Source organism: Ictidomys tridecemlineatus, chromosome 9 (genome assembly GCF_052094955.1).
Source record: "Ictidomys tridecemlineatus isolate mIctTri1 chromosome 9, mIctTri1.hap1, whole genome shotgun sequence".
Taxonomy (NCBI): Eukaryota; Metazoa; Chordata; class Mammalia; order Rodentia; family Sciuridae; genus Ictidomys; species Ictidomys tridecemlineatus.
The window spans coordinates 117,095,586-117,122,285 of record NC_135485.1 but is presented as its reverse complement, the minus strand read 5'-3'; the positions used below and the strand labels follow the sequence as shown (position 1 = coordinate 117,122,285).

At 35.9% G+C, this 26,700-nt stretch overlaps 1 protein-coding gene across 1 annotated transcript in view; it reads left to right on the top strand.

Moving 5' to 3' along the window:
• The window catches only part of Rxfp1 (relaxin family peptide receptor 1), a 137,774-nt gene that overhangs the window by 102,737 nt on the left and 8,337 nt on the right, over nt 1-26,700 (top strand). Inside the window, exons 10-15 of the mRNA XM_005330934.4 lie at nt 5,611-5,682; nt 8,601-8,672; nt 12,978-13,049; nt 22,248-22,319; nt 23,258-23,326; nt 26,401-26,630. Coding sequence (XP_005330991.1) covers nt 5,611-5,682; nt 8,601-8,672; nt 12,978-13,049; nt 22,248-22,319; nt 23,258-23,326; nt 26,401-26,630 — 587 coding nt within the window. The remainder of the gene's footprint in view (nt 1-5,610; nt 5,683-8,600; nt 8,673-12,977; nt 13,050-22,247; nt 22,320-23,257; nt 23,327-26,400; nt 26,631-26,700) is intronic.

Here is a 26,700-nt window from a genome sequence, read left to right as displayed (position 1 = left end):
CAATATTGTGCTTAGGATTTAGAAAGCTACAAGACAATATTGCGCTCTCTCTCCCAATAAGAAAGAGCTTTATAATCTACAAAATCCTAATTTTCAAGAGCCCATCAGAGAGCTATAAGACAACCAAGTAACTGGAATTCTAAGGAGTTACAAAGAGAGCTGGGACATATATTGTATTTCACCTTTGGCAGAGTGTAGGGATAAGAGTTGGCTATCAGGAGAGCAGGTGCAAAGAAAACTGCTGAAATTTTAATAAACGTATACAATTAAGCATGGGTTAGTGTAATACTTTAGAGTAACTCAGAACCCTGCATGCAGGGGAGTCCACTATCCATAACAGGCTGCTTTTGACTGGCCTCACCAGCTCACACGAAAAACTAGACAGCTCTCCTTGACAACACACAGATATAAAACCACCCCCCCCCAGCAGATATAACCTTATCCTCCCCTCCCCCACCCGATTCTCTTGACTAAAAACCATCTCTTAAGAAGTTTTGGAAGAGGAACAGGAAACCCTCCTGCACCCAGGGATTATGGAAAGATCCACTGTTACAAAAGGAGAGGGAGAGACTAGAACACTCTGTCCTGGGGTACTGGCAGAAAACCTTTGTATCCCAGGATCTTGCACTGATACAAAGCTTCTAGGTCAGGGCAGGAAATTGTCTGTTAGTCAACCTCCTGTCATTGTGACAAAATACCTGAGAGAATCAACTTACAAAGAGGAAAGGTTTATTTGGTTCATGGTTTCAGAGGTTTCAGTCTATGGTCAGCTGGTTCCATAGCTTTTGGGCCTGCACCAAGGCAGTATGTCATGGCAGGGAATACTTGATGGAACAAAGCTACTCAATTTATAGTAGCCAGGAATCAAAAGAGAAAAAGGAAAGAACTGGAGTCACAATATCCCCTCCAAGGGAATACCCCTAAAGACCTAACTTCCTCCCCCTAGGCCACACCTCCTAAAGGTTTCACCTAATAACACCATCACTTGGGTACCAAGCCTTTAACACATGGGCTTTTGGGGGATGCTATCCAAGCCATAGTCTTATAAGACTGGCTTCTGGGGATGAAAGGAAGCCATGCTGAGAAAGTCCCACTTCCTAAAAAAGGGAAAACTAAGTCCAATGTAAAATTATAAAGTAATCAATAAATTGAAAACCCAACCTGGCAATAGCTCAGAATTACAGCTTCCAAGTTGGGATAGTAAAATACTTATGATTAATAAGATAAGCGGAAAAGTGAACAAAATGTATGAACATATGGAAAACGTCATCAAAGAGACGGAAATTATAAAATTACGTTGGAAGATGATATCAACAGGCTTAGCAGTAGAACACAGCTGAGAAAAGAATCGATGACCTTGAAAACAGGCCAATTGAAAACTTTCAAATCCAAACAAAAATGTGGTTAAAGTCCAAACAGAGAATCCAAAGCTGCAGGAAAATATAGAATGTCTAACAAAAGTATAGGTAAAACCACAGAAAAAGAAGAAAGGAAGAACTGGACAGAAGAAATGGCTAAAGGGGCTGGGGTCAGCGGTAGAGCACTTGCCTCACACATGTAAGGCACTGCGTTCGATCCTCAGCACCACCTACAAATAAATAAACAAAATAAAGGTATTGTGTCCATTTACAACTAAGCAAACTATTTTAAAAAATGAAAGAAAGAAAGGCCCAGTATTTTCCAAACTTAAAGTAATACAATAATCCAGGAATGTAGGAACCTCAAGCAGAGTAGGAAAAACACTAAAAAAGCCATCACCAAACTGCTAAAAACCTAAACTAAAGAAAAAATTCATATGGTAACCAGAAAATAAAATAGAAATATCACATACTGCAAAATAGAGATGGAAATGTAACAGTGATTAAAAAAAAAAAAACTTAGAGGGTCTATGCTAATATGGGAAAAGTAGATTTCAGAATATTAAGGATAAATAAGAATACTTTATAAGGATAAAAGAGTTGTTTAAAAAGACATGCTAATCCTAGATGAGTAAAAAAATTTAGAAAGCAAAACATAAAATGAAAACCATAGAACTATAAAGAAATTAGCTAGGAATCAGAAGATGTCCTTGAAAATATGATGATGCATAGATGGATGGATGTTAGAAAGAATATTTGATATTCTGAAGGTGAACTCCAAAAAAAAATAGCATATAAATGACCAAAATCATATGACAAGAGAGAGGTAGAGGACCAAAAACGTAGACAATATATACTAATCTCATCATATCTGATAATAGGAAATTAAATAGTATTGTCGAAAGAAATCGAAGATTCAGTGCATTGGGTAAAGTTATGATGAAGGCAACCAAGAATTTTCAAATTTGGCTAAATATCAGAAGAAATACATTAAAAAAAATCTAGTGAAAGTTTTTAACCTATGAAAGCATATAATAATGTATTTTAAAATAACAAACTAAGGCCAACTATATTAGTCATATTAAAAAGAAAGAAAACTGGGCAAAGACTCATATAGATATTTCTCAAGACTCAAAAAGGTACCAGGAATGGTTATGCACACCTGTAATCTCAGCCACTCAGGAGTCAGAGGCAGAAAGGGCTCTATCAAACCTTTAACAAGTTTAAGGCCAGCCACAGCAATTTAGCAAGGCCCTCAGCAACTTAGTGAGACCCTGTCTCAAAATAAAACATTAAAAAAATTGCTGAGGATGTGGTCAGTGGTTAAGTATCCCTGGGTTCAATCACCAGTGCCAAAAAAAATTTTTAAAGGCTTCCAGATATCAGAAAATGCAAATTAAAAACACGATGAGATATTACCTGACACCTCTTAGGAAACCTGATCAAAAGACAATAAGTGTTAGCAAGGATGTGGAGAAACTGGAACAAAGCCATTGTGGAAAGCAGGATAGATGTTGCTCAAAAAAATAAAAATAGAAACTCCCTATATTTAGTTAGCTTTCTGTCCTGGTAGCAAAATACATGATATTATTAACTTATAAAAGGATTGTTTGGGCTCACAGTTTCCAGTCCATGATCAATTGTCGCATTTTTGGCTCTGTAGTGGCACATCATGGTGAGAGAACACGCAGAGCAAAAGTATTTACATCACATGCCAGGGAGAGACAGAGAGGAAGAAGGAACTGGTAAAGGGGGTAGGCAGTTATAGCTTAGTGGTAGAGAGCTTGCCTAGCATGTGTGAGGCACTGGGTTCAATTCTCGGCACCACAAAAAAAAAATGAATTTTAAAAAATGGTATTGTGTCCATCAACAACGAAAAAAAATTTTTTAAAGAAAAAGAAATAGTGAATTTTTCATTTTGATACAGCTCTACAATGTAAAAAGGGAAAAATAAAATTGTCACATTCAGAGACTTGCTAATTAGGAAAGGTGGTCTAGACATTCTGTGGGGAAATGACCTCTTGTCCCTTAGACCTTGAAGCAAGAAGCAGATTTTTGTTTTGTTTTGTTCTTTGGTTGTTGCTGTTGTTGCTTTGGTTAATATATATTCACAAACCAGATTCCCTTATTTTAGGAACAAAGCCAAAGCAAATTTATAACTCAAGGTTAAAATAAACTCAAAATCAAATTAAACAAAAATGTAATCAAATCTGCCTATTTGGAGGCTGGGGTGGTGGCTCAGTGGTAGAGCACCTGCCTAGCAGATGTGAGGCACTGGGTTTGATTCACAGCATTGCATATAAATAAAAGGTCCATTGACAACTGAAAAATATTTTTTAAAAAACTTCCTAATTAGTGCTTCAGTGTGTGCCTCTTATTGAATTTTACAAAGTAGTAAATTAGTACTAATAAATATTTTTGCTTAAAGCTTAAAAAAGTTACGTAGGCTAGGGTTGTAATTCAGTGAGTTGGATCCTCAGCACTATATAAAAATAAATAAATAAAATGAAGGTATTGTGTCCATATACAACTAAGAATATACATTAAAAATATTTAACTAATTAGAACAAAATTCTTAAAGTAATTTTAAAAAATATCTATCCCCCCTTGCAAAAAAAGCAGTTACCTATGTAGCTCAACTCTATACTTTGTGAAGTTTGAAAGAACATCGCCACCTGGTGGGAGTTTCATGGTAACAACAATAAAATAAAAGGAAACCATAGAATTTGTCATTGACCATAGACGTTGAGAAGCCAAAAGCCTGGGCCAAACCCAAGACCAAGAAAGTAATACCATAAGCACTTACCTTCCACTTTAATGGAATAACAAAACTTTTTCTATATAGGTGTTATCTAGAATAAAGATTTCTGATTCTAATACAATATTCCTTGCAGCACAGAAATCTTATCTACAAAATTATCAAGATATGATATATTGCCTTTGCTAGATGCCAGTGAGAAGCATTCTCTGAATGCCATAACTTGCTACAGAGGTTGAGCTTCTGTTTGAAATGACTTGTATCTTCAGCCAGTAAATTTAATTTTGTGTTCTGATGAAACAGAGAAAAACTCTAATCTCTTTCAAAGCCTGACTTCAAATATATCTCTTAACTTATTCTTTGCTGTAATACATACTCCCTTTTCTTCAGTTGGTACAGTTTCAAGATCACTTAATCCCAGTTTTACAAATCTTCCTGATATATTTTGCTTTGTCAGTGTCTATTTTTAATGCAGTGCCCAAAATAAAACTGAGCATTCCCACCACAGACTCACTGACAGACTACAGGCATATCTATTAATGCTCCCCATGTTTTCCTTAGAGATTTTAGTAATTATATCACACTTCCACCCCTATATTTCAATCACAATAATTTGTGAATAGCTTAGTAACCAGTAAATTAAGTGTTCAGACACACTAAGTAGACTTAAAAGCCAGGATTTAACTTGGAAATGCAGTGTCTTCTTAAACCTCAGCTGTCGTCTCTACAAACTTCTAACATATATCTGCTTGTAAATGAAAGGATAGGGAATATAGTTCAATGGTAGAGCACTTGCCTGGCATTGCAAGAGGTCCTAAGTTTGATCATTAGCACCATAACAAATAAATAAACTTTTTGATAAGATTTTGTTGTTCAGATAGGATTCCTTGTGGTGGTAAGGTGTGCTTTTTGTGACAATATTAAAAAAGAAAGAAAAAGAGTATAATCCCAGGGGCAAAAAAGCTACTGAAGATTTTTTTCTGGGGAGTATTTAGACTAACAAGGCAGGTGCTTAATATTATCTTGGCAGTAGCAGCTTTGCATCAATAATAGAATCTCACACAGCCTATAGCAAAATGAAATCAAATCACTTAGGGAAATGCTACTTGGTAATTCTGAATAATTGTTTAATGTGTTCACTATTAAATATCTGTTAATAAATTAGGTATTTATCATAACAAAGGTTTTCACTTTGATTTCTCATTCTCTTTAATTTCTCAGAATAACATGTCTCCAAGAATATAAGATACAGGAGTGACTCAAAACATTTTTATTATTAATAAAGAAAAAACAGTAAGAGTGCTAATATATGCCTACATACATGCACATTATAATTTATGGTATTATGTAAGTGGCTACAAGTGAAGGTCTACATGAAATAAACAGAATGTAAAAGAACAATATATTTTATTAGAACACAAATAATTCTTAATCAATTTATTTCTATCTGCAATTAAAATTTAGCTTGATCATGTTTTATGTTTTATATTCCAGGGACTTTGAAGGCAACCATATCCATAATTTAAGAAATTTGACGTTTAGTTCCTGCAGTAATTTAACTGTTTTGTAAGTAATATTTTTGTGCTTTTGAAGTGGTATTATATCTCCTTACAAACCAAATGAAGCCCTTAAATGGACAAAAGCCAGCCTCAACATGTGTAGGGTAAGAAATGAATGATTTCTGTCCACCACAACAGCCTCTACCAATGCTCCTATAACAAAATACAAGTTAACAGGAGAAAAGTAGAACAGGCTTTATTTAATCAAAATTTAGCATGGCCCAGGAGCCTTAGGAAGACCCAAAGATCCATGGGGAAACTGGCCTTTTTAATGCTTAGGTTCAGTGAAAACCAGACGGCAGTATAGACATGTGATTGGATGAAAGGGTGTGACCTACTAGTAAGAGACTGAGAGAGGAAACCCAGACAGGCCTGTCCAGATTCTTCTTTGCTTCTGTGTATGCCATTCCTTCCTGTCAGGTGTGGGGCAATACCCTTCCTGGAATGAGGATCTTATGACCTTCCATCAGACAAGGCAGGTCAGAGAATGTCCTTAAGGCCAGCTCCTACACAGAAAGGTGGCAGAAGACCAGAGTAGAATTTCTAGGTTGTATGGCTGAATTGGGGGAGACAGGCTCTAAATTCTATGGCCTGCTTTGGGGGAAAAATGGGAGCAACAGAAGGGCAGAAGAATGGCAGTTAAGATGTTGCTTCTGAGATCCTTCTAACGTCCTTCAGTTCAAGTACACAGCACAGCAAAGTGCCATACTTTGGGGTATCATTTTTTTTGAGCCTCAACACATGCATTGTGATTATGGCAAACATCCACCCTGGAATTCACATTTGTTGAAACTGAAGGACAGATTTAACCATACATGAAGCATCACAATGACACTGTATTATCTGAAACCCCTGAGGATGTCATTATGAACATAAGGATAAAGCTTTTTTCCTAATATTTTTTCGTTGTGGATGTACTTTTATTTTTTATTTATTTATATGTGGTGCTGAGAATAGAACTCAATGCCTCATGCATGCTAGGAAAGTGCTCTGCCACTGAGCCACAACCCCAGGCCCAGGATAAAGCTTTGAATATTGCTGAGTATAATTTCTTCTTCCTCCTCTTGCCTATTTTAAGTTCACATGACCTTTCCTTCCTGTGAAAGTAAAGGACAGGGGGACTTCCTTCAATATAAATATCCAACTTCCAGGCTAGGGGTGTGACTCAGTGGTAGGGCATTTGCCTAGCATGCATGAGGCCCTGGGTTTGGTTACCCACTGGTGCACATATATACATACACAAAAATAAAATCCAATTCCTTCATTCACAGTTTACTTTGCCTAAATATTTTTCAAACTCTTGGTTGCAACTCATGAGTAGGCAATGAAATCAGTATAGCTCAATCAATTTAGAATGTCCTGATCAGCATTCATAAATAAAATAGAATTTAATTGATTATATCATAGTACAACGTAGATAATGTAGCATGAAATGAGACTTAGGCTATGGGTGTGTATACATATTTTATGTCCCAATATAAAATGCATTTTTACTAGGAGTAAACATATTTCACTAGAGGTTACCATGGGAAAACTCTTAAAACCATCATCCTAGAGGACCCCGTATATAAGCTATACCATAGCTACCACTAACGTAACAATGTGTTTTATCCAGTTATACACCCTTCCATCCATATGGGTTCAAAGTCACTGAAATTTTTTAATTCTTCCACTGAGTTAATCTTCAGATTTAGGATGCTTCATATTTAGCTATGCAAGACATTCATACTAATTACCCAAAAGGAAACCAATGAGCACCTAAAGAACACAGAACAAATAGATATCTGAAATGCTAATAACATCTTTTCTGTTCTGTTTGCATTTCTTTTTTAGTGAAACTTCTGTATGAAGAAATAATCTGTGGGTTTCTTCTTGGCAAGTGTTTGTGCTTTTTTGGCCCAGGGTCATTAGGAGACTGTGGAATGGTTTGGAGTACCAGGAGGAGTTAAATATTTATAGATGAGACAAGGTCAAATTTAAGGCATGTCACACAGTGTTTAAAGAATTAAAACCCCTTAAAGATTTCCCATGAGTCGTCCTTTATGCTAGCTGGTAACACATGAGATCAGTGCAAAATGAATTGTCGGGAGGCTAGGGGTGTGGCTCAGTGGTAAAGAGTGTGCTTAGCATGCACAATACCCGGCTTCCATCTTCAGCACCCAAAAAAAAGAAAGAAAAAAAGAAGGAAAGAAGGAAGGAAGGAAGGAAGGAAGGAAGGGAAGGAGGAAGGGAGAGAGGGAGGGAGGAAGGAAAAGAAACCATCAAGAGTTACAGTCTGATTCAGCATTCAGCATGCAAACTCTTCTGATATCATCTAACTTAGATCACTTTCCCTTCCTTACTCAGCTCCACCCTAAATCCCATCAACTTCCAAATGAGTAAGCATGCTTAGAGTATTATGTTTATAATTATACTTCTAATTAAAAATTACAAGTATAGGACTGGGGTTGTAGCTCAGTGGTAGAGCACTCGCCTCTCATGTGGAAGGCACTGGGTTCCATCTTTAGCACCACATTTAAAAAAAAAAAGTTAAATAAAAGGTATTGTGTCCATCTACAAGTAAGAAAAATATTTTTTAAAAAAAAATTAGAAGTATATTTTATTATCCTCATTAAAAGATTTGGGATGGCAGGCCTGGGGATGTAGCCCACTGGTAGATCACATGCCCAACATGCAACAGGTCCTCTGTTCAATCCCCAGCACAGAAAGGACGAATGAAAAGAGAAGTAGGGAGAGATGGAGGGATAATTTGGGAACTTTATATCAAAATTGAATTAGATCATTAATCATACTACTTCAAAATATCTCATGCGAAACATGCACTGTATATTCATTACCTTTATCTTTGCATACTGATAATGTCTTTAGTAATTTAAGCAATAAGTACCTCAGAGTGTAAAAATGTATTTTTCTTTTTTATTTCAGGGTAATGAGGAAAAACAAAATTAATCACTTAAGTGAAAATAGTTTTGCACATCTCCAGAAACTAGATGAATTGTAAGTTTGACTAAAAGAATTGTTAAGAATTTTTTACCCATTATTTTATTTCATATTTGTTAGACATGAAAATATTTTAAACATATTAACATCCTCTCTGAACATTATTTATATGTACCTTGGGTCACAAAGGAATTCAGATGGCTTGCAAAAATAAACATGAAATAAATATTTGAGAAAAGTGGGATAAAGGAAACACAGCTGTAGAGAAAGTATAAGGCCAGGGGAAAAAAATGAATAAATAAATATATTCTATACCACCGTGTTCCAATGTTTCAAAGGGGACACAATTTTGTATTTAAGTTTCCTAGAGGGTTAGTATTCGGGGATCATAAGATTAAAAGACCCCAGCTGGGCGTGGTGGTGCATACCTGTTATTACTGTGGCTAAGGAAGCTGAGAGAGGAGAATCACAAATTTGAGACCAGCCTCAGCAACTCAGTGATGCCCTAAGCAACTTAGGCGAGAGCTTCAAAAAAAAGGGGGCTGGGAAGTGATTCAGTGGTAAAGCAGCCCTTGATTCAATCTCCAGTACAAAAAAAAAAGACTAAAAGTCCTCAATTTGCTGATTCTGAAACTAAAGGATAACCTTGGATTCAGAAGGAAACTAGATACTGCCATGAATAACATCCCTATCTATAATAACAGAAGAAAGAGATAATTTTAAAAGTATTTTTATAATGTTTCTGCTTGAATACCAATGACTAAAGGTGAAGCAAAGCCTTATGGCCCAACCACAGAATAGTTGGTTGTCAAGATCAAACAAATATGGAACAATGAATGAAGTGCACACCCTTCAGAAAAAAAAATGTTTATTTTTTAATATCAATTTTCTGGGGAAAAAATCCAAAGTATGGACAGATCTATGTGTTTTGACAATTATCTGGGCAAAATACTGGTTTATTAAAGTTTTTCCATGAAACATAATGAACATAACTAGAATGTTATGAAATGACACCTGGATACCTAAGCTAAGTACTGAAACAGCTAGAGAGAATACCTATTCCTGAGCAGGAGCATTCATCAGAAAACAATCTTGCATTCTGCTTCAAAACACTTTCAAACAAGCCATTGAAAACCGAACATTTTTAGTAGGACACTGTCAATCCAGTGACTCCAGAGGCAGGAAGATCACAAGTTCGAAGCCAGCCTCAGCAACTTAACGAGACCCTCAGCAACTTAGCAAGACACTGTCTCAAAATAAAAACATAAAAAGAAATGGGGATATGGCTCAGTAGTAAAGTACTCCTGGGTTTAACACCCAGTATGAATGAAATAAAGGAAGGAGGGGGGAAGAAGGAAAGAAAAAAATCCAACATTTTTCTGTAATTATTAGCTTGAAACACTTTTTAGTAGGCAATACCCAATCATTCACAAACATGCAAGAAAATCTCAATAGATAATTAGAACCAAGGCCTGTTGTGAGGACTTCTGGCATATGGCAACTGAACCTTATCATCAGCACATAGGAAATTATTTTCAGTAACAGGGAAAATCCATCTAGATGATCCAAAGATATTATTTAACTGTTAAAATACAAGCTAGTCAAGGGATCCATATTTCTCCTGTTTTATCCAACTTGAAAGCACTAGAGGACAATTACTACACAACCTAGTCTTCATGGTGGCAACCAGGTGCAGATTTTATACATCCCTAAAGACCGAGAATATGGAACACAAATAGCTTAGTCCATAACCAGTGCTAATCTAGGTTCAGAGGTAAAAGAAAGAATAACCAAAGCTGCAAAGAGGGTAACAGGCCAATGATGAGTCCTACCTGTGGCCTGCCCGATCCCATAGTAGACACTTGCTTGAAAATCCAGATTTATAAGGAGAAAAATGGCAAGGTTTCTAAGAAGTGATAGCTTTTAATGGATGAGTCTAGGTCTCAACTTCCCCTTCATAGGAGGGTTGGGCTCTACTGTGTGTTCCTCCAGGCCCTTATCACATCAATAGAGCTAATGAAGGTAAATATATTGACAACACAGGATTCACTTGTCACAGAGGACTTTAACTTATTCCTGTGATAGGAAATCTTTGCCATGTGCTTACTTTTATTTATGGTTTACAGTTAACTGCTAATGGGCTGGGAGCATAGCTCAGTAGCAAAGCACTAGCCTAGCATGGGTGAGACCTGAGTTTCAATCTCCAGCACCCAAAAAAATAATAATAATAATAAATAAATAAAGTCAACAACTACAGTAGATGTTTCCGGAACCCATTCAGAAATGAACCTTGAGTCCAATTAAGTTTATCCCAGCTGTTCTAAACTAAAGCTAAGAAAATTAAACTTTTACATGTCACTTAGGATTGAGGCCAATACTATCTCATTACATAAATCCCGCTATAAAAACTATATATTAGAATTTGCTCTGATAGCCAAAACCCACACTTCCACCAGAAATTGTTAAACGTATTTTTTTGAGTTTTAATACCCTAGAGGACTACTTTAAATTTTGCACGTCGCCTTTCTAAGATGATCAATATTTTACTTGGCTTCCTGCTCAAGGAACTTAATCATATCAACTCTTACCTAAATATGAAGCAGACTCAGCCTATTAAGAGTCTTCTTACCAGGATGGAAAAAACAGCTAGTCTAAAACTGAGTGAGGCACGGGATAGCCCACACTGAATGGATATAGTTCATATCCTCAAGGGGCTCACAAATCTTTCAGAAGGGAAGCAGACGTGTATACGAAAGCAATGTTCACCTGATGTTCCATGTACCATATGTGCCATGTGTGCTGGGATAGAATATGTAGGAGAATGCATAGGGACAGAAGACCTAATCTCCTGGGCACTGGAGGTTAAAAGGGAATGTCATTTGAATGGAATCTTGAAGGATGATTTGAGATCACCAAAAGGGCAAGGAGGAAAGGCCAGGATAGGCAAAAGAAAAGCACCCAGGCCAAAGTGCAGAGGTCGGAACACCGAAGTGCTTTCAGACCATGGTGTAAGTTACAGTGAATAGCAAGTGATGGGAAAGGAGATTGGAAAGACTGACGTCAGGATGACAGATATTGATATACATCTCATGTCACACCAAGCAGTTTTGAATTTATCATCTAGGCAACAAGAAGCTGCTGTGAGATTTTATGAAAGGAATTGAAATTTTAGAAAGATTCATTTGATCATCAAAGCAGAACAACTCATCTGCATAGACAATTTGCCCATAAATATGTAAACGACAAAAATAGTCTCCAGGTTTAGTTTGCAGTATGAAAACAGGCATTCACGGCAAAGGCATTGATAGCATTTGTCAGATTATATTATCCACTTACTTTTAGTGTTTAGAACTCTACCTAAAATCATCCTGACCCCAAAGTTGAGTAACCTGAATTTTGATTTATAAACCAACAAGTATAGGTAACAAGTAAATCTGTTCTCCTATCGATCACCATGGTAACTAATTTGGAGGTGGAGAGGGGAAATGGGTAGGCTTCCTTTTCCGTCTCCCCATCACCTTAGAGAGCTCAAGTTTGCTGAAACTGTCTCTTGTTTCCAAGAATCTGAGTCCTCTCTCATGGAATCTGCCACTGTCAAAGCTTCCATGAGAGGTTCTGCAGTTAAAACCTTACAACTAAGCTTCAGGGTCATACCCTATTAGGGAGACTTCCTAGACATACATGAGATCACAAAGAATCCTACCCAGGAGAATGTGAGATCCCATGCATTTCACCGGGAAAGAAACTTGCTTTTGAAATAATAGACTTCCATTTGATAATCACAATAAACTCAAGCCGAAGGAAAAAAAATAAGACTCCAAACCATATTCTTACTCTAACACAAAAAGAAGGGAAGGGGAGGAATAAAGATTGTGATACATACATACCCTTGTGACTGCATGGCCGACTGGGTGCTGCAGCCCACTGCTGTACCATACCATATATTGCTGACCCAGGAGGAGACCAAACTCAAAACTCAAAGGTAAATTGCTTTTACACTATTGTACAGTGAAAACTCAGAACGTTGAAACTATTAAAACCAGATTAAATAATCGTAAGTATTTGTTTCTGATGAAGTGCTGAAATGGGATAAAATATTTGTGAAATATTTTCTCATTTTATGCATTTTTTAAAGTCACTTTGGCTTCACAGGGTTGGGGGTTTAGCTCAGTGGTAAGTCATAGGCTCAGCATGCAAAAGGCCCCTAAGTTCAATCCCCAGCACCAAAAATACACTCTTAAACTTTGTGAATTAACACAACTCACCAACAACATTGTTGAGAAGTTATATGATGATTTCATAACATACATCAGAACAACAAATAAAATCTTCAGAAAATAACGTTTGCAATTGTTTCCCTAGGGATTTAGGTTGTAATAAGATTGAAAATCTTCCACCACGTATATTTAAGGATCTGAAGGAGCTGTCACAATTGTAAGACTTCTATTAATTTCCCCCACCTCATTGCTTTATTTTATTATGTTTTTAATTGTGATAAAATAAGCATAAGGTAAAATTAGCCATTGGTAGGTGTACAGTTGAATGGCATCAACTACATTCACATTGGTCTGTAATCATCACCACCAACCTCCTCCAGAATTTTTTTTTTCAATTTGCAAAACTGAAACTCCGTAACCATGAAACACTAAATCCCCATTCATCCTTCCCCAACAGCCCTGGGAAACTACCATTCTACTTTCCATCTCCATGAATTTGACTAGCCTAAGTACCTCATCCAGTTGAAATCACTCAGTAATTGTCATTTTGTAGCTGGCTTGTTTCAATTATCATGATGTCTCCAAATTTTATTCATCTTGTAGCATGTGTCAGAATCTCCTTCCTTTTTAAGGCTGAATAATATTTCATTGTACCTATATACCACACATTGTGTTTATTCATTCATCAATTAATGGAAAGGGATTGCATCTACCTTTTGGCTATGTGCATAATAATGTTGTGAACATGGGTGTACAGATACCTGTTTGAGTTCCTACTTTTAATTCTTTGTTTCTCAGTTACAATAAGGTTATATGCCATCCCAATAAACCCATCATAAATTGAAAATATCATAAGTTAAAAAATGCACTTAATACACATAAACTACTACACAGCATCATTTACCAACATTATACACTGTAGACTATCCTTTTTTTACCCTGTGAATGCATGGGTGCTGCAGCTCACTACAGTTATCATACTACATACTGCTGACCCAAGAAGAGACCAAAATCAAAATTCAAAGGTGAATTGCTTTTATGCTATATACAGTGAAAAATCGCAAGTCGAACCATGTTAAGTCAGAGACCACCTGTATACTCCCAGAAGTAGAATTGCTAGATAATATGGCAATTCCATTTTTATTCCACCTTTGATTCTATTTTCCATAGGATTTGAGCCATTTGACATTTCTGTTATCAGTGCACAAGGGTTCCAATTTCTTTATGTCCTCCAAACACGTAATAATTTTGGTTTTTTGATAATAGACATCCTAATGGATATAAAATTGAACCTCCTTATGGTTTTCATCTGCATTTCTCTAATGATTAGTGATGCTGAGTTTCTTTTCATGTGTTTATTAATCACTTGTATGGTTTTTTGGAGAAAGATGTACTCAAGTCCTTTGCCCATCTTTTAATTGAATTATTTTGTTGTTAACTGATTTTTTGGAGCTCTTTGCATACATTTTGGATATTAACCCCATTTCAGATATAAGATTTGCAAGCCCTTTATTTATATTTTAATTCTGTTATACTGTCCTTTGATGCATAAGATTTTCATTTTGATATAATCCAGTTCTTACAATTTTTTTGTTCCTATGCTTTTGCTGCCATAATAAAGAAATTATTGCCAAATCCAAAATCATAAAACTTGTCCCCCTATTTCCTTCCAGGAGATTTATGGTTTGATGATGAGGCCTTTGACCAATCTTGAGTTAATTATGTATATGGTATAGATGAAAGTCTAACTGTTTTCTTTTGGTTGTGAATATTCAGTTTTCCCAACACACTTTGTTGAAAAGACTCTCCTTTCCCTATAGAATAGCCCTGGGCGCTCTTGTCAAAAATCATTTGACTATTTATGTGTGGGTTTGTTCGTGGGCTCTGCCTCCTATTCCATTGCTCTGCATGTCTGTCTTTATGCCGGTATCATAGTGTTTGATTACTATCACTTTGTACTGTTTTGATATCAGTTAGCATGAGATATCTAGCTTTATTATTCTTTTTTTTTTTCAAGAATTTTGGTCATTTGGGCTCCCTTGAATTTCCATATGAACATAGGATGTTTTTCCTTTCATTGATGTTGACTTAATCCATTTTTTGCTGCTTATAACAAAATACCACAGACTGGGTAGTTTATAAACCATAGAAGCTTCTTTGGCTCACAGTTCTGGAGACTGGGAAATACAAAACTGAAGGGCCACATCTAGTGAAGGCCTTCTTGCAGCAACATAACATAGCAGAATGTACCACATGGGAAAAGAGTGGATGGGGAGCAGCTGAAGGTGAATTTATCCTGCAATCAGAAGCCTGCTTCTGCAATAATGGAATGAATCCATGCTTGAGGCAGAGCCCTCATGAACTTATCACCTCTTAAAGGCCCCATCTCTCAACACTGTTGCAAAGGCAATTAAACTTCAACCTAAGTTTTGGAGGAAACAGTCATAAAAAATGTCATTAATTTCTTTCAGCAGTGTTTTGTGGTTTTCAGTATACAACATATCTTTCACCTTCTTAAGTATCTTTAAGTACTTTACTCATTTGATATTAATGTAAAAGAGGTTATTTTCCTAAATTCCTTTTGGGGATTATTTGCTGGGTAGAGAAACACAACTAATTCTTATGTGTTGATTTTGTGTCCTACCACTTTGCTGGATTTAGTAGTGTTAACATTTTTGTTGTTTTTGTTAAGTATTTAGAGTTTTCTACATTTAAGATCACAGCATCTGGGCTGAGGGTGTGGCTCAGCGGTAGAGCGCTCGCCTAGTACCGATGAGGCCCTGGGTTCTATCCTCAGCACCACATAAAAATAAATAAATAAATAAAAGATCACATCATCTATGAACAGAAATAATCTATCTTCTTTTCCAATTTGGATCCTTTTTTTTTTTTCTTTTTTTCTCTAATTGCTCTGGCTAGGACTTTGAATATGATGTGAGTTAGAAGTGATGAAAAGAAATAAGCTGTTCTTAAAGGAAAAGCTTCTGGTATTTTCCCAACAAAATAAAGATATTGCATCCATCTATAACTTAAAAAAAATAAAATATATATAATATATAAATATTATTTATGAAAATATTTTTATTTATATATGACAGTGGAATGCATTACAATTTTATTACACATACAGAGCACAATCTTTCATATCTCTGGTTGTATACCCAGTATATTCACACTAATTTGTGTCTTCATACCTGTACTTTGGATAATAATGTCCATGACATTCCACCATTATTAATAATCCCATGCCCCCTCCCTTCCCCTCCAACCCCTCTGCCCTATCTAGAGTTCATCTATTTCTCCCATGCTTCCCTCCCTATCTCACTATGAATCAGACTCCTTATATCAAAGAAAATACTCGGCATTTGTTTTTTGGGGGATTAGTTAACTTCACTTAGCATTATCTTCTCTAACTCCATCCATTTACCTGAAGATGCCACGATTTTGTTCTCTTTTATTGCTGAGTAATATTTCATTATGTATATATGCCACCTTTTTTTATCCGATCATTCATCTACTGAAGGGCATCTAGGTTGGTTCCACAGTTAAGCTATTGTGAATTGTGCTGCTATAAAAATTGATATGGCTCTGTCCCTGTAGTAGGCTGTTTTTAAGTCCTTTGGGTATAAATATAAAATATTTTTTAGTTATAGATGTATGCAATATCTTTATCTTGTTTATTTTTATGTGATGCTGAGGATCAACCCAGTGCCTCACGTGTGCAGGCCAGCACTCTGCCACTAAGCCCCAACACCAGCCCATATATTTTTTTAAATATTTATTTTTTAGTTGTAGTTGGACACGATACCTTCATTTTTATTTATTTATTTTCATGTGGTTGAACCCAGGGCTTCCCACATACTAGGCAAGCACTCTACCGCTAAGCCACAACTCCAGCCCACCATCCAGTCTATTATTTATGGAGTTGACCTATGGCCTTTATTATGTGAAGTAGTTTCTGTTTATTCCTAGTTTGCTGAGTCCACTTCCTTTTGTTATACATGACATTTGAGTAAATTTCTTTTCTTTTTAGAGATTAAGCCAAATTTTTATTTATTCTAAAGAAAGAAGCTCATATTATACAAATAGAGGCAAGTATTGAAGGTGATGTACAAGTTGTCCTTGAACAAAAGGAGAGTGTGACTCTGTAACACAAATAGACTTATTGAATAATGAATAAATGCAATGGAAAAGACGACTAGTCAGGTTCTGCCAAGGCTTTTCATTTTAAGGAGCAAGGAGAAATGCATAACAGCAAAGTAAATCAGTTTCATAATGTGAACTATAATCAGGCTTACTTTTTTCTTAAACACTTGTCTTCTCAAATATTTCTTTCCTTAAACACAAAAAGGATTCCTTGCCAAGTCACGTTGTTCCTTATGTCAAAAGGCAACAATGAGGTATTCTCTCTCATCTTAAAAGATAGTGAACTACTATTAAACTGACCTAAAACAAACAAGTAATTTAGAAGTGTTATCCAATGTTTCCAGTCTAGTTTTGCATGAAAGGACTGAAAGACACATAAAATGACAGCAACCTAAAGCATATGATGTGTGTGTGGGATTTTCTTGATACCATGATTGCAAGTCTACATTATAAAAGCTAAAACTGATGCTTAATAGGGATAGTTTTAATTATAAATCTATTATAATATAGTAATCATACAGTTCCATACTCAGTGATATTACTAGTTTTAAAAGTAATGAGATCTGAGATTGGACACCGGCCATTCCAGGTACATGGGAGTCTGCTGGATGAACTTCGGCTCACTATATTATTCAGGAGAAAATCATGAACTGTAGGAAATAAAGAACTGTAATGAATAAAAAAAAATGTAGGCGACAATTCTTATGTCTACAAGAATTTGAAAGTTATTAATTGTTCCTCGTTGCCAAATGCAATTTATTTATTTTTAAAAATCAGACTGATTATTTATAAAATCAAATTAAAAATAAGATTTCTATCTTTAAACACTATAGGATATAAAATCAAAATAAGAGATAAAGCATGATACAAATGACAAGAAAACAGCATACAACAGAAAAAAACAAATCACAAAAATAAGAATACTCTTCATCAGTTACTATAAGAAATATAAAGGGATTAAACTGCTCCCCAATTAAAAACTCAAATTCTAGAATTTGGTCAAAACCAAAATCAATATTATAGATGTTACTTTGCAATCTATAACATTAATAGTATTTCTTTTTTTTTATTAGTTGTTCAAAACATTACAAAGTTCTTGACATATCATATTTCATACATTTGATTCAAGTGGATTATGAACTCCCATTTTTACCCTATATACATAATGCAGATTCACATCGGTTACACATCTACTTTTTTACCTACTGCCATACTAGTGTCTGTTGTATTCTGCTGCCTTTCCTAACCTCTACTCTCCCCACTCACCTCCCCTCCCATCCCCTCCCTTCCCGTCTTCTCTCCCTACCCCATCTACTGTAATTCATTTCTCTCTCTTGTTTTTTGTCCCCCTTTCCCCTCACTTCCTCTTATATGTAATTTTGTGTAACAATGAGGGTCTCCTTCCTTTACCATGCAATTTCCCTTCTCTCTCTCTTTCCCTCCCACCTCTCATCCCTGTTTAGTGGTGATCTTCTCATGCTCTTCCTCTCTATTCTATTCTTAGTTGCTCTCCTTATATCAAAGAAGACATTTGGCATTTATTTTTTAGGGATTGGGTAGCTTCACTTAGCATAATCTGCTCTAGTGCCATCCATTTCCCTGCAAATTCCATGATTTTGTCATTTTTTAGTGCAGAGTAATACTCCATTGTGTATAAATGCCACATTCTTTTTATCCATTCATCTATTGAAGGGCATCTAGGTTGGTCCCACGGTCTAGCTATTGTGAATTGTGCTGCTATGAACATTGTTGTAGCTGTGTCCCTATAGCACTGAGTAAATTTCTTAAACTGAGTAAGTTTCTCTGAGAAACTCCCTTAATCAATGCTTTCTGTTTCAAAGTATTTTTTTTTATTGTTGGTCGTTCAAAACATTACACAGTTCTTAATACATCATCTTTCACAGTTTGATTCAAGTGGGTTATGAACTCCCAACTTTACCCCGTATACAGATTGCTGTATCACATCAGTTACCCTTCCATTGATTGACATATTGCTTTTCTAGTGTCTGATGTATTCTGCTGTCAGTCCTATTCTCTACTATCCCCCTCCCCTCCCCTCCCCTCCCCTTTTCTCTCTCTACCCCTTCTACTGTAAATCATTTCTTCCATTTGTATTATCTTGTCTTACCCCTCCTTTCCTCTTATATATCATTCTCACTCCCTTTCCCTCCCACCTCTCATCCCTGTTTAATGTAAATCTTCTTCTCAAGCTCTTCATCCTTACCCTGTCCTTGTTTACTCCCCTTATATCAAAGGGGTCATTTGGTATTTGTTTTGTAAAGATTGACTAGCTTCACTTAGCATAATCTGCTCTAATGCCATCCATTTCCCTCCAAATTCTATGATTTTGTCGTTCCTTAATGCAGAGTAATACTCCATTGTGTATAAATGCCACATTTTTTTTATCCATTCATCTATTGAAGGGCATCTAGGTTGGTTCCACAATCTTGCTATCGTGAATTGTGCTGCTATGAACATCGATGCAGCAGTGTCCCTGTAGCATGCTCTTTTTAAGTCTTTAGGGAATAGACCGAGAAGGGGAATAGCTGGGTCAAATGGTGGTTCCATTCCCAGCTTTCCAAGAAATCTCCATACTGCTTTCCAAATTGGCTGCACCAATTTGCAGTCCCACCAGCAATGAACAAGAGTGCCCTTTTCCCCGCATCCTCTCCAGCACTTATTGTTGTTTGACTTCCTAATGGCTGCCAATCTTACTGGAGTGAGATGGTATCTTAGGGTAGTTTTGATTTGCATTTCTCTGACTGCTAGCGATGGTGAGCATTTCTTCATGTACTTATTGATTGATTGTATGTCCTCCTCTGAGAAGTGTCTATTCAGGTCCTTGGCCCATTTATTGATTGGGTTATTTGTTATCTTATTGTCTAATTTTTTGAGTTCTTTGTATATTCTGGTTATTAGGGCTCTATCTGAGGTGTGTGGATTAAAGATTTGTTCCCAGGATGTAGGCTCCCTATTTATCTCTCTTATTGTTTCTTTTGCTGAGAAAAAACTTTTTAGTTTGAGTAAGTCCCATTTGTTGATTCTAGTTGTTAACTCTTGCGCTATGGGTATTTTACAAAGAATCTTGATGGTGAGTGGGAGTGCAGCTGGGGGGGAAAACAGATTCTGATATGTCCTCCCTATGGACTCAGCTATACTTTCACTCTTACCTCTCTTTGTCCCTAGATATAGCCTAATAGTAGCTACATGAAATGAAAAGCCTCGTTTTCATTTTATGCTTCACAAACTGCAAATACAGAATGTCACTCTTTGACATAAAATTTATTGTAAAAGATACACAATGTGATTCTTTTAATTCAAATTTTGATTAAATGAAATACTTTTTGTTTTATATAAACCACATCGAATCCTAGGCAAAATATGAAGTAGGTATGGCTCTCTCTGGGTGGCCCATCACTTCTCTGGCCAGGCCCTCTTGACAGCTCCACCTCTTCCCCAGTTGTATTAGCTCTTGCCATGAAGTACTTATTATCAGCCAGGCATTGTTCTAAGTGTTTATCTCCATCCATTCACTTAAATGTACAACCAACTATATGAGGCAAGTGTACTTCCTACACATTTTTAACTGATATATAAAAATTGTGCATATTTATCATGTACTACATGATGTTTTGAAATATGTGTACATTGTGGAACAGCTAAATTCAGTTCATTAACATATGTATTACCTTGGGTACTTATCACCTTGTGAGTGTGTGTGGAGATAACATTCAAAATCTTTAGCACTTTTAATGATAGCATTCAAAAACATTCAGCAATTTTTAGAACACAATACATCATTACTATCATCACCATGTTGTGCAACAGATCTTTTGCGCTTGTTCTTTCTAACTGAAACTCTGTACCCTTTGGCAAATACCTTCCCAATCCCTCCCTCCCCCTGCCTGCTCCTGCTTGCAGCCCCTGGGAAAACCAATATTCTACTTTCTACTTCTGTGAGTTCAACTTTTTTAGATAAGTGAGATCATGTACCTGACTTTTTTTCACTCAGAGTCACGTTCTCCAGGTTCATCCACATTGTTCCAAATGCTAGGATTTCCTTCTTTCTTAAGGAATTTAATTGTGTATGTACATCAAACTATTTTCTTTTTTAAAAAATTTATTCTAATTAGGTATATATGACAGCAGAATGCATTTCAATTCATTGTACTCAAATGGAGCACAACTTTTCATTTCCCTGGTTGTACACCATGTAGAGTCACACCATATGTGCAGTCAAACATGTACCTACAGTAATGGTGTCCATCTCATTTTCACCATCTTTCCTGCCCCCATGCCCTGTCCCTCCCCTTTGCCCAATCAAATTTCCTCCATTCTTTCCATACCCCCACCATTATGAATCAGCATCCACTTATGCGAGAGAACATTCATTCAGCCTTTGGTTTATGGAATTGGCTAGAGCATACCAAACATCCGTCATCTGTTGATGGACATGTAGGTTGATTCTGTACCTTGGCTATTGTCAATAATGCTGTAATGAACGTGGGAGTGCCTCTTCAACATAGGTACTTCATTTCCTTAGGATATATAGCTAGGATCATATGATAGTTCTATTTTTAATTTTTTGAGGCATCTCCATACTAATTACCATATGATCATGCTAATTTACATTCCCACCAACAGTGTAAAAAGATTCCCTTTTCTCCATATCCTCATCAGCCCTAATTTTACCATTTTTTAAAGACACAATGAGCTATAATGTGAGGTTATAGATCTCATTGTGGTTTTAATTTGCATTTCTCGGATGATTAGTGATGTTAAGTGTTTTTATGTATCTGTTGGCCAATTGTGTGTCTGTTCAGGCCCTTTGTCTGTTTTTAATTCAATTATTTGTTTTCTTGCTGTTGAGTTGTTTGAGTACCTTATACATTTTGAATATTAACCTCTCCCCATATTTGCAAATATCTTCTCCTGTTCTACTGATTGTCTCTTCACTCTGATGAGTTTTTATCTTAATTGTGCAGAAGCTTTTTGGTTTAAATTGGTCTCATTTTGTCTATGTTTGTTTTTATTGCCTATGTTTTGGGGATCATATCCAAAAAGCCATTGCCCAGACCAACGTCATGGAGCTTCTCACTATGTTTTCTTCTAGTAGTTTTACAGTTTCAGGTGTTACATTTAAGCCTTTTATTCATTCTGAGTGGTGCTATACTTTTTATTTTCTTGGTGAATATTTAGTAATTTGAGGTCAATAGATATACTTTCTTTACTCAGCCATTTTTAGAATGTTGCCTTTTTTAAAAAACAGGAATATTTCCTACAACCCGATCCAGGAAATTCAAGCAGATCAATTTGATTATCTAGTCAAACTCAAGTCTCTGTAAGTACACACATAGGGGATAGTTTTATGATAAAATCATTATTTCAGTACTAACAACGTATATGTTTTAGAAACTTTCTTATGAGCTTTATTTCTGGGATTTTAGTAAATCTCTATAAAAATATAAAGATGAGTGTTTGATGGGAACAAGCAGACAGGTATTACTTTTGTATTACATGTTAATTAAAGTAAAAACTAAATAATAAGGGGCTGGGGATGTAGCTCAATGGTAGAGCACTTGCCTAGTATATGCTAGACCCTGGGTTCAATCCCTAGTACTGAAAAAAAAAATAAGTAATGATAACTCATTTTTATATTTTTCTGTAAGTCACTAAGAACTTAAATTGTTTGCTTTGACTTTATGAAGGTATCTGTGCATATTGCTCTTTTAGTTCTGGGTGTTTAAGAATTTATTAAAGGCATTCTTACTCTAGGAGGGAATATTCTATATCATGTAAATCATAACTTGCACCAAACACACACACAAAAAGACAAAATTCTGTTAACATCTAAGAATTGCCTTAAAAATATCAACTTTAGTTCATTTAATTTGTGTTCTCTCAGTGAAATATTTTTTTAGAAAAAAATTGTTACCAAAAATTATTAGAAAATTTTCAGATGCTAAAGTCTATGGCAATGTTTTCCAGAAAGTAGTGCTTGTTCACTTATTCTACAAGTATTTATTGAGTATTTAGAATGCAAAAAGCATTGTGCCATGACTTGTGAGGATCCAAAACACTCAAATAGGGGAAATATATGTTTATGCATAACACAATCAAAAGGAGGAGCTGGGGAGGTGACTAGGATAAGCTGATTATGAATATTTCATTTATATTGTGTTTACTAAAACATTTTATTAAGTTGTCCTTCAAAAAAATTATTTATTATGTCATGTTTAACATATGTTTTTTGATTGACTATTAATTTGGTATTTTTAGCAGCCTAGAAGGAATTGAAATTTCAAATATCCAACAAAGGATGTTTAGACCTCTTAATCTTTCTCACATGTAAGTTGATATTCTTGCTCTTCAACTTTATTTAACTCTTTAAGTTCACACATGTATTGTGATAATACATCTGTACCCAATGCATTAAATCTATTAATATGTTAGTTAATTTGCCAGCTATATACTGAACATTTGCATCCCATTCACTCCAACAAAATTCATGTGTTGCTATCCTAACCCCAATGTGACAGTATTAAGAGGTAAGCCTTTGGGAGGTGATTAGGTTATTAAGGCAGGGGCTGGGGATATAGCTCAGTTGGTAGAGTGTTTGCCTTGCGTTCAATCCCCAGCACTGCCCCCCGCCAATATATATATATATATATATATATCCATCCCTAGGTTATTACAGCAAAGCCTTCATGAATAAGATTTGTGCTCCTAAAAAGGGCACTCCAGAGACCTCCCTTGCCCCTTCCATGATGTGAAACATAGCAAGAAGACAGCCATCTATGAACCAGGGAGCAGAACCTCACTAGACACAGAAACTGCTGGCACCTTGATCTTGAACTTCCCAGCCTCCAGAACTATGAGAAATTATTGTTTAAGCCACTCAGTATGTAGCGTTTTTGTTACAGCAGCCTAAACAGACTCACATATATATAAACAATAATTAACTCTAAAAACTTTGACATTGGGTGGATGATTTTTAGTTTTCCACAGTCATAAAGAATTTCATAGAAGACTTTGTGAGCATCAGAGAACATGAGTATAGGAGGAACCTACTCATTCTTGTAAGAAGCTCTCAGCTCTGATAATATAGTCAGAGATGTTGACATTTGCCTAGTGAGCTAAGAATTTGTACACATGGTATCAGAAGAAGTAGAAATATATATGTGTGTATACATATACATATATAACAATATAAAATAATCATAAATAAATAATTGCTGTAAAAGAAAGAAGGAAAGGAGGACTTCTCATTGAAAAGGGTCCCCGATGTCCAAGCATGATCAGAGCAAGCATACATGAAATGGAAACCTTGAAAATTTTTATTCAAATGGTGTGTCTGGTTGTACCTTTGATTATATGCTTTAAAAATATGTTTAATTGATTTCCACCTTGTCGAAAGCATTAAAATAATCTCCATACCATGATAATTAATTTTCAGTAAGAAGTGTCTTATCAGTCACTACCAACTCTGTAATCTTGCTTAGACTTTAAGTCTACACAGGGTACTGTTTTTGTTTTCCATGATTCTTCAGAGAGTGCTCTGTATTGATTGCATGCAAAACAGTCTGTTAAATTAACCAAAACAGTTTATTAGGGAAAAAATAGTATAGCTCATGAAAGCTAAGAAGTAACTAAAAAAGCAAGCTTGAATTGGGTAGCAACCAAAGGCAGAAGAGTTAAACAGCAGTCTCCTCCAGGCACTGCTGGATCTGTCTAAATATTGTCAGTGCGACTCAGATTTCCAGGAGAAAGAGTCTAATTGATCTTGCTTGGGGATAAAGGAATGCCTCATTGAAGTTTCCATATGACTTCTCATAGGGAGAAGAAGTAATTCCCTCAGAGGAAATCAGATACTATTACTAGATGGGTGACTTCAGGCTAAGCTCCCAAACTAGAAAACAAAGATCTACAATAATGTTATTGATTAAAAACAAAACTTAGGCCTAAAATACATAAAGCAAAGGAAAAGGGCAGTCAACACTCCTTCTTCCCTCCCATTCTGCTCTCATCGCCATCAAAGTGCACAGAGAAAAATTCACAGGATGGAACTATCAGCAATCAAACTTGAGTGAGATGGCATAAACGGTAATCATCAAGTTTTTGTCTTTCATTACTATGGCTCTTGAAAGTGTATTTAGAATGCAAAAAGCATTGGGGTTAGGAGAGCAACACATGAATTTTGTTGGAGTGAGGGGGATGCAAATGTTCAGTATATAGCTGGCAAATTCATTGAACATATTAATAGATTTAAAGTGTAAAGATACTTTCTATGTTGTGCCAGCACACATGGCTTTAGAGCCAAATAGATCTAATTTGAATTCCAATTTCGACAATTACTAGAAAATTTCTTAGGAAATAATTTGCCTCTGTTGAAGATTCATCTCCTTTCATGGGAATACCGACACCTATATGTGGAGTTTGTTTGAGAATGCATTCCTGTTGCCTAAAAAATGCTCAATAAATGGTGTTGGAGTTGTTAGCAACACAGTAATACTTATTAATTATCCAGGTGATGTCCTTTTTTTCAATTTCTTTTTTTAGTTGTCAGTGGACCTTTATTTTATTTATTTATATGTGGTGCTCAGGATTGAACCCAGTGCCTCACACATGCTAGGCAAGCTCTCTACCACTGAGCCACAACCCCAGCCCCAGGTGATGTCTTTATCAAGAAGCATTTACTCAACAAATAGTCATTGAACCCTTAATTTTGTTCCAGTGTGAAAGATAAGCATGTCACCAGGTAATTACAGATACCATAATAACTTCTACAACAGAAAAGTCATGGAAGCCTAGAGCAAACCTGTGATCCAGTGGCTTGGGAGGCTGAATAAGGAGGATTCCAGGTTTGAGGCCAGCAACTTAGACCCTAAGCAACTTAGTGAGACTCTGTCTTGAAATAAAAAATAAATAGAGCTGGGTATATAGCTCAGTGGAGAAGTGTACCTGAGTTCAGTGCACAGTACAGAAAGAAGAAAGGAAGGAAGGACACAGGTGCACAAAAGAGAAAGTGCTTAATTTTTTCGCCTGTGGGCTAAAAAGCAAGATCAATGCAATGGAGTAAGCAATGGAGCTGTCAAACAGTGCATTTATAGAATGAATGCTGATAGTTTATTTGGCTAAATTAGTTTGCTCACAAGCTAACACTTCATTTATATTCTAAGACATGTTTAACACTTGTATATTCATCATGCTTCTTTGCTACTCTCACTCACATATTCTTTGACAGTGAAATCAAGTTTAAGAGAATTAAATTTAAAACTTCAGGATCTCTAGTGCTTTGCGTTCCTCTGAATCTCATATTAAGATATCTTCCATCTACTGAGAAAATGCTGAAAATAAATATTAGTGTATGGTGACACTGAATTAAATCTAAAATCTTATTTTGTCTTGCCTTTGTATACCAGATATTTTAAGAAATTCCAATATTGTGGATATGCACCACATGTTCGAAGCTGTAAACCAAACACTGATGGAATCTCATCCCTTGAGAATCTTTTGGCAAGCATCATTCAGAGAGTGTTTGTCTGGGTTGTATCTGTGGTTACTTGCTTTGGAAATATTTTTGTCATTTGTATGCGACCTTATATCAGATCTGAGAACAAGCTGCATGCCATATCAATCATTTCTCTGTGCTGTGAGTATATCCTGGTTAAAGAGAAATTATAGTTTTGAAATAAACAAAAGCATTGATATAATTGTGGAAT